This window comes from Rhamphochromis longiceps, linkage group LG2 (genome assembly GCF_057381845.1).
Source record: "Rhamphochromis longiceps isolate RC_006_pf linkage group LG2, R_longiceps_female_GT1.1, whole genome shotgun sequence".
NCBI classification, from domain to species: Eukaryota; Metazoa; Chordata; class Actinopteri; order Cichliformes; family Cichlidae; genus Rhamphochromis; species Rhamphochromis longiceps.
Genome location: NC_140558.1, coordinates 29,761,227 through 29,774,369, shown reverse-complemented (window position 1 = coordinate 29,774,369; position 13,143 = coordinate 29,761,227). Strand labels below are relative to the sequence as shown.

The 13,143-nt window shown below is 41.5% G+C and overlaps 1 protein-coding gene across 3 annotated transcripts in view; it reads left to right on the top strand.

Moving 5' to 3' along the window:
* The first annotated feature begins 2,436 nt into the window (after nt 1-2,436).
* Nucleotides 2,437-13,143, top strand: part of unc5a (unc-5 netrin receptor A) — a 160,569-nt gene continuing 149,862 nt past the window's right edge. For all 3 annotated transcript variants that reach the window (XM_085421966.1, XM_085421961.1, XM_085421955.1), the window contains exon 1: nt 2,437-3,002. In XM_085421966.1, coding sequence (XP_085278092.1) covers nt 2,909-3,002 — 94 coding nt within the window. In that variant the 5' untranslated portion in view covers nt 2,437-2,908. The remainder of the gene's footprint in view (nt 3,003-13,143) is intronic.

Sequence of the window (13,143 nt, the reverse complement as noted above, 5' to 3'; positions counted from 1 at the left end):
TCACAGCTATGCCTAGCATATCCAGATCATAACATTTTTACTAGTGTATTGAGAGCTGCAGTAGATACAGTAATAAGGAGTCGTGTTTCTAATGCAGCGGCGATGATGGCTTTTAGAGAACTCGTAGATAACCTGCGCTTTAACGTCTTTAATGTGAACCCTAAGTATAGCCGCATTCACTGTGATTTCATTAAGGTCGGGGGAGTTGGTCATTTATTTATTATAGTGAATATTTTAAAAAAGAAGAAAGAAAAACACTCAAGATGTTATGATGTGAAGGCCTTACATGTTGTTCCGACACTACTAGGTCTTATTTGGCTCCAAATTAATTTCCCTAACCCCATATCAATAATATTTAATTAAAGTGATACACTATTGATCACCATACAGTCATTTTTGCATGGTAATGAATGGTTAAAGTGCTGTGGCATGCAAATATGAACCCCAGTTTAATTCTCATTGGACTGCATCCTTATAAGTGGTTTGCAATGTAATATGCAATCCACTGATGGCTTATTAAGATCTTTACGGTCATTTAATCTGAGACTGTGGTCAATTATATCTCTCTAGAGTAGCATTGCAGTTTAATTTGATATAAACAAAACAACAGGCTGTGAAGCTGTGGTCATGATGGAAGCTGATACACCCTCCCTCACTCTCCACAAGTCGGTGCTGAAAGGGAGACTGGGTCCTGCGTTGCATCCTCCTCCCGGGACTTCCTGCGTTGTTTGCAAACAATAAATAATATTAATTTCACACTGGACACCTTCTTCGGATCAATATTTATTGACTTGGTGATTCCGTCTTAATAGGGTGCATATCCTGGGGAGTGTAATTGTGCAATTTTAGGGAAGGATGCCCAACAGTTTATTAATCTGTAAACAGCAGCACGTCACGCCCAAGTTTCCTTATTTCTTATCAAGCCATCAAAAGCTAGCTGCTCTGAAGCAGTCGAGGTGATACAAAAGAAACGATGGCTCCGTCTTGGTTTTCCAATTGACTGCAGGAGAACAAGCTGCATCGAGTCTGGGGATATTCTAAGTCAAGCCAGTGGTGGAGAGAAAATTAATTACAACACCACAGATCGATGAACAACTGAATGTGTCAACTCTCCAAAGAGCTGTGATTGCTCATTGTAGTCTGATCGAGGGAGCAAAAGAGAGAGACGCTGGATCCAGAAGACTGTGGAAGAGGTTATGACCTGCCTTGACTCGGTAAGCTGCTCACCACGGCAAGAAAACACACTAATAATTCGTTTAAGCACATGTAGCAAGCCCTGCTTCTTTTTAAGAAAATAATATGACCGACTGTGCATTTATATACAGTGACTGGAAGAGGCAGTCTCCAGCTTGCAGCGTCTGATAGGACTCAGAGCAGATTAGCAGAATGAGAAAGTTCATTACGAACAACCTCACAAGTGACCAAAGCTGAGTCATTCCCCTTCCATTCAGCTGCTGTACATCTGCCTTCCCTGGCCCGCCACATTCACGCTGCCTGTCAGCAGTGGATAGTGAACCATAGGGCCTTTCTTTATTTCAGCATGTGCGTGCATGTGTCTGTGCTTTGTTCTGCCATTCCGACTGTGACTCTGACCTTTAGCGAGAGATGCTGGATAGAGAGAAGGTCTTAATGAGTTTGCATAATAGCTGAGCTATCTAAGAAATCATCCATCTGCATGAGCCCCATAATTAGCTGGTAAGACAGTGGTCCAAGTCCTGTGCTTTCACTTATCACTCTACTGACTAGTATGTGGGAGTGGAGAAATGGATAAACAAAGATACGATCCCCACCACCACTTCCATCACCACCCCCTCCCCTTCTGAAGTGTATTAATAATCTGCTGTCGATTTTTGGCAGCGTTGTAAAAGGCACGGCTGAAGAGTCTGATAATCACTCCACTGACACCCCCAGAAAATGAGGAAAAGCTATCTGGAACATAAGTCACATCCTGGTGTGAGTTTGCTGACAGGTGTACGCTCTCACGGGAGTGCTAATCCTCGTGCTTCTTCGCCCATGTTTGTCCATCACTGATGCACACGCAGACGCACACGGACAATCCAGAGGCATATGTAACTGAACCTCAACGACATGCAGATGTGATTTGTGTGAATCTGTATGCAAAGCACTCATGTGATTCCTATCCTGCATAGCTGAATGTCATATCCATCATTTTCATGTAAGGCAGAAGATGTGAAAAAAAAGAAGAAAAAAAAAACACAAATTGCGTGGATGTGAATGAAATCATTTCCATTTTTATGCGCATTTTCCCAGCGCGTGGTTAGTTTTGCGTATTATAAGATATGTATTGTTTGTCTAAGAGAAAGCAGTAGGGCGCGCTCAGGGCGCTCCGATCCCAGCGTGCAGGCAAAATCCGTTCCTGGTTTTGCGCCTCCGTCCATCGCAGCTTATACCTTCCCCTGACTCTAAGCACTTCAGCATTGCTGTGCAAGCAGATGTTCTTTCTCCGATGCCAGTTCTCTCCCTTTTCGCATTTGGAGAAGGTATTCTTTCGCGCGAAGGCAGCAAAGTGAGAAGAAAGAAAGCAAAGAAACACCCTCCTCGGCTCCGAGACGGAGGGAGAGTTGTGAACGGATAGCTGCTTTTGGAGAAATACAGTAGACTACAGTAAGACCCGCGGAGGCGAGAGCGAGGCAGCAGTTTATTTACCACACCTGTGATGCGTTGTTCTGAGCAACGAAGACGCACGACCGGGATACTGATGGCCACGCTACGGCAGGAGGATATGTGCTGAGGAAAGGACTTGGGCGTGAGGGGAAAAAACAGAACAGGCGTGAAGTGCTACAGAGGACACTCTCCGGACCTTTAAAAAGCCCAGTGTGCCCGTGTTTCGTCTCTGCTCTCTGCCTTTTTGTAAAACTTAGGTGATAGAAAAAAAAAACCCACGAAGATGCCCTTACTTCTGGGCCCCTTTGTCCGCTGTAGGCTCAGCGCCACACTCCTTGCGCTCTGGCTCGTCCTCTCTGGCTTCACCTGCACTGGTGGTGAGTTGGGCTGCAATTAAACTGTTTCGGCTTTTTATTATTTGTATTTTATTTGATTTATTTTACTGGTAAACAGTTTGTGTGTTGGAAAACCTAGAAGGCTTGCACGTGACAAGTTTTTTGCTGGTGTTTTTGTCGAAATTCCGGTGCGCACGTTGTTGGCGGTCGTTATTATTCCCTAATTTGCTAGCACCAGCACTCGTCAATTAGCCTACACCTTCAAGGTTACGGGGGGGGGGGGGGGGGTTCAGACGTGACTACCAAGGTTAAAACTTACAGACAAATGCCAAATAACCTCGTCCAGCTTTCTTCTTCTTCTTCTTCTTCTTCTTTTTAAAATTCGAAGCAGCAACGAGAAGTTTATGGCACGCGTTTTTATTCCTGCTGTCGTGTAACTTGGGGCTTACACCTGCCCGAGAGAGGGGGAAATCAGAACTATAATAAAAAAGATGATTGGGGCAGACACGGGGCCCGCGGACAATAAAAGCTCGTGCCCAGTAACGTCGCGCTCCTTTCCTCCTGCCACATAAACAACCTTCAGTAACGCCACCCTCGTGATTGTCTTATTAAATCTCCGAGCTCTGTGTGTGTGTGTGTGGAGGACACCGTAGTGTAGTCACAGCCTCTCCGGCTGGCTGCAGACAGCATCGTTCAACTCCACGTTTCTCTCCGGCCAGGAGTCATTCCTGCTGCATTTGCAGTATGCTGACAGCTTTACTGAGTTGGTAGACGACCTACTCGCATTGATGAGTTAGATTTTATGGTGTAGCTTGGCCAGACGTTCCCCGATTGCATGCAAATGCACTAAACAATCATCAACAAGATAGGTGGACTAAAGCACCGAGGATGGAAGTTTCTCACAGCAGCAAAATCCTTTTTCGAAAAATGAGCTATAAGATACTCTTACTCTTTTAATATTGATTTTTTTTTTTTAAAGGAAAAATGTTCTCATGATCACAACCAGCTGTGCAAATGCCTCTTTCAGTTTTGGACAAATCCAACTCAACCGAGTGCTGTTCACTGACCCCTAATATTCACCATGGTGCACAATCAAACCAGCCATCTAACGTCCACATTAGTTATTCAGCCAATGCAGTCAATTTCACTGTTGCTCATAACGCATTATTTCACAGTTCAGCACTTGGACTGTTTAAAGCACTTTATTTAAACATTCCCTCTGATGCTAAATATCACCCTGACTGTGCCACGCAGCTGGAAGCTGCTGGTGAGTATCCAAAACCCAAGAGTTTCCGCACACCATTTGCCTCGCGCTCGTATCCAAACTGTTAACCTTGCTTTGGACGGAAGGCAAAACATGTTAAAGTTGCTGTATTTGTGTCTTGTGCTTCAGGACACCGAGATGATGAATTCAGCGGGCTTTTTTTTCCTCCCTTGCATTAATTAGGGTATAATTATGAATATATTAGGATTAAATAAACAGTCATGCTCGAGGGACCTCCATATATCAAGCTAAGTAAGTAGCAGTGTGCTGGCATTTACAAGTCAGTTTGTGATTCATGTTGGAAGTGATGTGTTTTGATGGGGTTCCTGGGTTCTATATGGGTGGCGTGGTGGTTCAGCGGCTTAGCGCCATTGCCTTGCAGTAAACTGTTTTGGTGTGGAGGTTACGTGTTCCTGCCGTGTTCATTTGGTTTCCTGTGCGTGCCCTGGTTTCCTCCCACAATCCAAAGACCGGCGGTTGTAGGTCGATTTTCAAGACTCTGAATTCCCAAAGGTGTTTGCAGTTTCTTTGTTCGCTCGGTGATGGACTGGAGCTCTAACCAGGGTGTTTCCCTGCCTGTCACTCACTGCTTTCTGGATAAGGCTCACAGCTTTCTCATGACCCCTGAAGAGAATATATTATGTATAGAGGGAGATGGATGTGGGGTTAATTGTGAAATTTCTTCTCACTTCCCCGTTCTTCTGTCTTTCTTTTATATCACATTTCCTTCCAGACCGCTCCTCTCCATGTTTCAGTCTTGTCACTACATCAGGTCAGTACAGGCAGCTCTCCAGGCACCTATCACAGCTTAGTGGCCACTTTTTTTTTTCTTTTTTTTTAAGGCTAAAGTGAGATCCAGAAATGAATCGGAAGGTAATTTGGAAGCCAATTCTTTCGACATCAGGACTGGGACAGACTCGGCCGAGTTCAGTCGAGCTGTCCTCTGTAGCGAGGCAAAGAGCTGACTAGGCATTCGTCAGTATCAAAGCCGGCTTGTCTTTTTTGCAGGGAAACATAACTCACTCAGTAATAAAGGTAGGCCTGTCAATCTAAGTTTGAGCTAGCTGAGCACTTTCCCTTTCACTGTGTTGTGAGTGATCTGACGGGCCGGACAGAGGGGGTAGGTACGCTTTCAGCCTCAGGAACAAAGAACCGTTCTGATTTGCCAGTTTGTGTGTGTGTATGTGTGTGCGTGTGTGTGCACAGCACTTGATGTTTTCAGTATGCAAGGTGCATGTGTGTTGTTTTTGTGTATGTGGGAGGGTGTTTCCACAAGGATTTGCATACATGCATTTCTGCTGTGTGTGTGTGTGTGTGTGTGTGTGTGTGTGTAAGGTGGATGCCTGCAGATTAGTCCAATTCCTGTTCCTTCTGTGTTTTACCCTGTATTCAAACTTTGGTCTGTTGCCTGTTATTAATGTCCTGTTAGTTCCTGCATGCAGCAGGAATCAGAATTATTTGTTTGTTTTTCATCTGCCCAGTGAGAACGTTGCCAAGCGATAGTTGTCTGGTTCAGCGAGGGAGCATGGGACTTGGTATCAAGCACCTTCCTAGTTGTGCGAACAGTCACCTCAGAGCAATTTCCACGGGGTGTAAACCTTGTGCTGATGCAAGGGGATGGCCATTAAACGACAACAACCACAAGTCTGTTGCATAATACAGCAATTTGTGAGTCCCCGTTTCTTAGTACAGTATTGTAAGGGATTCTCTTGCCAGATGTCTCTCATCATTCTAATGTGAATCATCCCAGAGTTGTCTTTCTCACAGCCAGTTTTGTCTCTCCTCATTGACTCACTAAAGAATGCGATAAGGAGAGCGAAAGCAGAAATTAACATAATTTATTGGGGGAAATTGCCTTCTGGTCAGAGGAATTTAAAACCACTTCGTTTTTGTCCCGTAGCTAATGCATGGCAAATGATCGCCATGTATTTGCAGGGATATGGTCTTTTACGGGGAAGCGATAATTTACAACCAGAAAGAGTTTTCGTTCCCTGCAGTCGTGGGAGATGAATACAAATGACACAGACAAAGGGGGGAGACTTGAACAGTGGTGGGAGGGAAATTTTTGTTTAAAATTATTTTCTCAACTGCTGATACACGGTAAATTAGCATGATGTACAGATGCAGAACATATCAAGCGAGGAGGCAATTACACCAAGGGAACGGTAAGGAATTAAAACGAATTCTCTCTTGAGGAGTACACATGCGTGCGATGAATTTAGCTCGCAAAATTTGAATTGGATGATATCAAAATGACAGAGCAAGCTGGATTGCTTGTTTCTGAGAACGAGCGGATCAAATGTATTGCATTATTATTCACTTTTAATCATTTGTTTGCACGGCAGAAACGGATGAAATGAGTTAATCCCTTTCCTGTCCAAGTCTCGCAAAAGTCATTTTCTCAGTTTGAGTTACCGTGATTAATGAAGGCTGAGATAATAGTTCAGAATGAATGAATAAAAGGTAAACAGTGCACGTCAACAAGGGTCAGCTTTGAACAGCGGAGGAGCACGCTCCATTTGGTGACAAATTCCCAAGCGCCTTATCTTTCAACAGGCTGTGTCCCTACACTTATCATTTGCAAATGGCTATCTTGAGGAGTAAAGGAAGGACACATGGAGGATGAACCTGACAGAGGGGGAGGAGTTTGGGTTTATTTTCTGCAGTCTGTGCAGAGGCCCAGTGAAGGCACTACATCTCTGTCAAACTCTGCCCTTTTGTTTCAATTACCCCATTTCTATGATTCAGGTGTATGTGAGAGCACTTAGGGGTTGAAGTTGGGCTTTTTCCCTCCTTGAAATTTAGCACGCCATAGTTAGTATCTGTGGTTTTCTATCTAGGTAGCATAAAACTGACCTTTCACCCCTGATGTGGGATGAGATTACCCTGTGTCCTCAATGGAAACCTGGACAATAATTCACAGAAGGTCACAGCATCTGACAGTGTACTGTATCAGCAGTTTGTAGAGTGCGCTCAGTTTCTACTGTTGTTTCTCCTGCTAATTGTCCTGTAACAGCAGTCTATGGGGGCAGAAATTGCCTCTTTATTAAGAACCAGCCAACGTTTTGGCAGATTTGATAACCCCTTGTTATGTTTTATTGCTAGAAGAATTTGTGGTAATTTCTGTGGGAAGAAAATCACGGTGGTCGAAATCTGTGGGCTACATCTGCCAGTCATCAGTTAATTTCCTGTGGTTACCACTCCCATATCCTTTAACATCAGATTCTAACTTTGCACCCATCAGTTTTGCCAGTGTCAACGTTTGAGCACCGCCTCTGAGGTCGGTGGAAATGAGGAAAGGAGTGCAGCTGGTGCTGTGCTGGTGGAAAAGGTTAAGAGGCTGTTAAGTTGAATCCCGGGTCTTTCCCTGGACGTTCTAATCAAATGTTATTTTCCCTGGAACTTTTGTCTCTCACTTCCTGCATCATGAGGGGGAAGGAGATGTAACACAGAGCTTTAACCTTTGATGCTGATCTGTTCTCTTGCTGTTTATAAAAAATAAAATAAAAATAAATGTGAAGACCCGTGAATATTTATATCCCAGAAATTATTCACAGTACGACATTTTTAGTGCTGCCAGTGTATTCTGTAGTTGCATTCTCCAGTTTCTTGACCATGACTTTGGTGACTTTTATTTAACCAGACTACAGATGGGGCCATCCAGAGCTGTGCACCCTTACTGCAAATCTGCAGTAAGAAAAATTAAATGTGAGTAGAACATGAGTACCACTGAGGCTCTTCTATCCACACTGATTTGACTGACCCCCGTTTAGGCATCGTCAGAGGCAGCTGTGTCCCAGTCAGTAGCACAGAGGAGCTCTGAGCAGAGCTGTTGGACAATCTTCGCCGGGCTGATTTACAGCAGGAATTTAGAGTAATAGTAAAATTCAGAAAAATGGTTTTCATGTAGCCTCAGCGTGAGGAAATCAAATAGTTTTTATGTATTTATAGTAACACTAGGAGGCTTGATCATCACGGATACCATTAATAATCGGAGAACAACAACAGATTTGTGTGATTTTTAAACAGCTGTCTGTGGAGAATACACTTCATTACTATTAGCGGGAAAATAAATGTAGGGGTACCAACATGACGTCTCGGAGTCTGTGTGGGCGGGTGTGAGTGATACATGGGAAAAACCCATCTGAAAACACTCTCTTTGGGGATTGGCCTTGAGATGCAATCTTGTGTGATAAGGCTTTCCTGTATTTGTTTTTACTATACATGATGTACTGTCTGGTTGCTAACACTGCACAGTGAGAATAGCAGTGTGTTAGGAGACGTTTTCAGGTCTTTCCTGTTCTCCGGGTGATCAATACTCTTCTCCAAATGGTTAATTGGCCATCAGTCACTGTCAGAGGAAGTGCGTAGAAACCCAGAGGTGTCTTGGTGCAGCTCATAATAAGAGCCTGTCCAGTCCTCTGGGTCCTCTCTTGGCCTTTACTTCAGGCCAGGTGGTGGCTGGGGAAAGCAGATCTGAATGCAATATGGAGAGCTGTAGATTAATAATTTCTTACTAAGGCCACCAGGGAGCGATGTGAAAGCCACTTCCACTTCATCACACAGTTGACTGGATGGAAAGAGTGTAAAGCTTGCAGTAGGAAAGGAAGCTTAAAGCAGTGTGAAGGTCATTTGACGTGGTCACACGTTGAAAAGGTTTGACCAGATTTAATCAAATTTATTGTGTAAATGTTTCATTTTTTTCAAATTCTCTTGTCTGTGTGGCAGGTACAGTCGTATGCACGTTTGTGGCAACCCAGGGAAATTACATGTTTCGGTGTTTGTTGTTGGGTTTTTTGGTTTGTTTTGAACGGAACTAAAGGAAATCTGTGCTGCAACAGTGTAATAAAAAATTAGCACTTTGCACTTCTTCAAATGCTGCTGTTTTTATTTAATGAACTAAAAAAAAAATAATTGGGTTTGGGTAGCCTTGTACCTGTGAAGTCACAGAATTTCATTAAGCTTTTTAAGTCTTAAAGGCTTTAATTGACTCAGTAGGACTCATTAGAAATAATAGCTGATGGTAACATTGAGCAATGACAGGTTCCTCCAAGCAAATGCTGTGCATCTAAAAGCTACTAAAGGTTTAGAGGGGGGGGGGGGAGTGTTATTTGGTCCAAAAACAGCATCTATTAAAAAAAACTTTCAAGTAAAACTGAACCTTTGCAGGAAAGGCCTCCAACCATATTATAATATTTGTCAGTTTTTCATACAATCTGACACGACCCATGTGTTACTGAAATAATGTTAAAGAGTGTTTGTGCCTTGTGCAGTTGCATTATTAAAAAAAAGAATTTAAGTAGTTAATTTACTACTTGCTTTCCAAAGGAACATTTCTTCTTAAGTTCAATTAAAATGTACCAATTTTACTTTTTGTTTAGTTGGTTTAAAAATGAATTTACTCAAAAGATTATGAAAAGCTGAGTTTTGTGGTTTGTTTTTGGGGTTTTTTTTGTTTTTTTCTTAGTTAGGAGAACTTGAAGATGTTGTATTGTCAGAAGGCAAAGGTCCACGTTTTGGCATGTTCCCCATGCCCCATTGCTCTTTACACTAGACAGCAACTAGAACACAGCTGTAATTAAGATTTGAATATCAGCTCTGAACATGAACATTATCTTGAAGTGATTAATTCATTGCCACAGGAGTGTAGTAATGGTGGCCTTTATTTGTAGCTAAAACTTAACACTATTCTCTGCTAAAAAGAACAGAAATCTCAGCATAAGCAAGTTCATTTCAGCACTAGTATAAATTAAGCTGCACTGTTTAATCTGAGTAATGACATTGTTTGCATTTCCAAGGTGCCTTGTTAGGGCCCAGAAAAAATATCTGTTTGGGGTTAAAATGGCTCTTTTTTTTCTGTCTTTTAAAAAATGTTTTCACATATTAAATAGCTCAATTTTCTATGTAATCACGGTGAGGAATTCCTATACATTTATTCACATTGCTGCTAGAGGCCACATTTTTAAAAAATGTAACTGCTTGCACAAATGCCAATAGGGCTTTTTTTTTTTTTTTTTTTTTGCTGAAAGGCAGTCTAGCACAAGCAGAAAAGGCTCCTATGGAAAAGCATACTTACAACCTTATGACTAAAGGCAGAATGTTAAGTATACAAAGTAACATATGGAAAAGCCAGCGTTGTTTTAGAAACATGTTCTGCGAACAGATGGAGTTGAAATGGAGATCTTTGGCCACAGTTACCAAAGGTACGTTTAAAGAACAAAGGAGCAGTAATTGATGAGAACAACATTAACGACAGAAATGTACATTTTCTGCGTTTGTGTTGTGTGGCTGTCAGATACTGCATGGAGGGAAGAATGTATTCAACTAAACATCAGAATATTCTGCATGTACAATGTAGTTGACTTACCCAATTCTCAATACTCAATTTGTTACCAAAACTAAATACTGATATATTTAAGCATAAACTACTTTATCAAAAAGTAAAGCAGACTGTTTATTTAAAATGTTAACATTATATTGGCAGGAAACGGGGTGAAATGTTACGGTTGTTGCCGAGTAGCCTGCTAATCTTATGCTAACGTTATTACTTAGCATAAAGTTAGCTACAGTACGTTAGCTTAAACATTTATGTAAATCCCGCTATTGTAAAGTGTAGCTATGTCTTAAAAAATGGTAATGTGTATTAATGTTAGACAAGGTCAATAATTTGATGTTTTGCGTGTTAAACTGAAACTTACTAAACTTGAATTCTTCAAACAGATCTCAATGCCACTCTTTTAGGTGCTTTGCTAAATTAGAAGCATTTCCTTCCTTGTTCTGCAAAGTTTGATAGTATTTTTTTACATATTGTGTTTTGTAAAATTAGTCGTCACCCCTTGGTCACTCGCCAAGTCGTGATAACTGCAAACTGCTTCAATACCCAACCCTTACTACCTTATCAATGAGTTGGGGCGGAGTTATCATGGAGGTAAGCACCAGTTGCCATATTTCATTTGCTGTGCTTGTGGGGATTCTTCAGTATGTAAGGATAAACTATAATACTTTATTGTTTTCAGAATTTTGGTATCAAAAGGGTATCACAAGAATTGGATGTAGTGAGATCCCAAGATGCGAGAAACTTCTATAGTCAAGAAGCAGAAACTAAAACTAGGCTGGCTTCTATAAGAGGAAATAACTTAAAAGCCGTTTTTAAAATTCACCATAAACTATATTTAAAAAAAAAACAAACCCAAACTGAAGCTTTTGGAATAGTTCTCACAGTCCCCAAGCCTGAACAGGAGAGATTAAAAAAACACTACCGTATGTGCATGTAAGGCAGCCAAAAATCTTTCTGATATTTATTTTAATAAGCTCTGGCTTATTATGGCGTCTGAAGTTTCACATATGCTACATTTGCTCTTTAATGTCTTGTGTTAAAAGCTGCCATTTTCACTTAAATTATTATTGAAAAAAACAAATAAATTATAAGATTTTAAATTCCACAGGAAATTATGTATATATTTTTTCGTGTCTGTTCCATTGCTATTTGTGAATTTTCAGCAGCTTCCTCTTAATTATACAAGATAACACTTTAAGCTCACTTCACACCTACAGCCAAATGTATGGCTCATTGTTATGCTTTCCCCTATTTAGCATGGCATGTAAAAGACATAATTAGAAATCACCTAAGGCTACCCAGACAGCCCTGCTGGCGCTTGATTGACAAAGGTATCTGAGGGAGGTCTGGCTCAGCCTGAGCCAGAATTTGTCATCTTGAAGTGATTTTGTTGACAAGACAGGAGGCACAGTGACCTTTCCTAATTATATGTATGTGTCCAGGCACCAATGCCTCAGGCAAGCAATTCAACTGAGTCAACAGTGCGCTGACTTTGGGCACACATTCAGGCCCAGACAGCATGTTGTGTAGTAAGGTTACGCTTTACTGGACTTAGCAGTAAACTTGTTAATAATTCAGCATTGATATGACATTACAAATGTCACTTGTGTCATTTTCTGGGGGTTCTTACATTGCTTATAGAAACGTAAAGAAACAAACACAAGGATAAGGTCAGATCCCCTCATTTTTGTTGCCTTCCCCCTTACACTTGTACCTGAAAAATCATTCTGATGTTACTCTTTGCAAGTTGAGCCCCACAAAACATGAACCATTTATTATCCACCCTAAAAGCGTAGCAGCGAGCGAACAACCTCTCTGATCTATGTAGGTCCCCCTATTTTTTTTCTTTTTCTTTTTTCCAAACAAACCATTTCCCGATGTGAAATGAGGTCTGAACATTACAGATTCAAAGCTTAAAGCTAAGCAGCAGATTTTCTTGGCAAGGCCATCAGGAACGCTAGGCTCACGGAAAACACATTCAACTCCTCACTCCAATAGAATTAATCATAACAACACAGCTTCCATTGAGGCTAGATCCTTCCTTTTTACGGCACGTATTGCACTTGATTACGGCTTCTGTGGATTAAAATGTCCGCTGACAAGGCATTCACGTCGAATCAAAGTGTGGTTTTTGTTTTTTGTTTTTTTTTCCACACCTGGAGTTTCTTGTCACTGACACTTGAATTTCAAAAACTGAATACAGAGCAGCTCTCCTCCAGCATTGTTGTTAATTGCCTACTGCTTTCCAGTCTTGTGTGTCAGGCAGAGTGGATGCTGAAGGTTTAGTAGTGTTAGTCAAGTAGGCTCTTATAATGTAAAGTAATCATTTAGGGTAGGCCTGACATTGATGCAGTGCTGCATGGTGTTATGGTAAAACATGTCGGACTGAGAACTTTAGAGAAAAAATTATATTTTAAGAATATTGGGTCACTTCATCAATTAAGTATCTTGTAATGAATTGGAGCACTCTGTGGTCATCACCTACTGGTGCCATTAAAATAAGAGATTAATGGATGATCAGTCAATGGTTTTTCTGTTCAGTGGAGTCCCATGTAAAGCAGCTTTTTATATTAAAAGCTTAC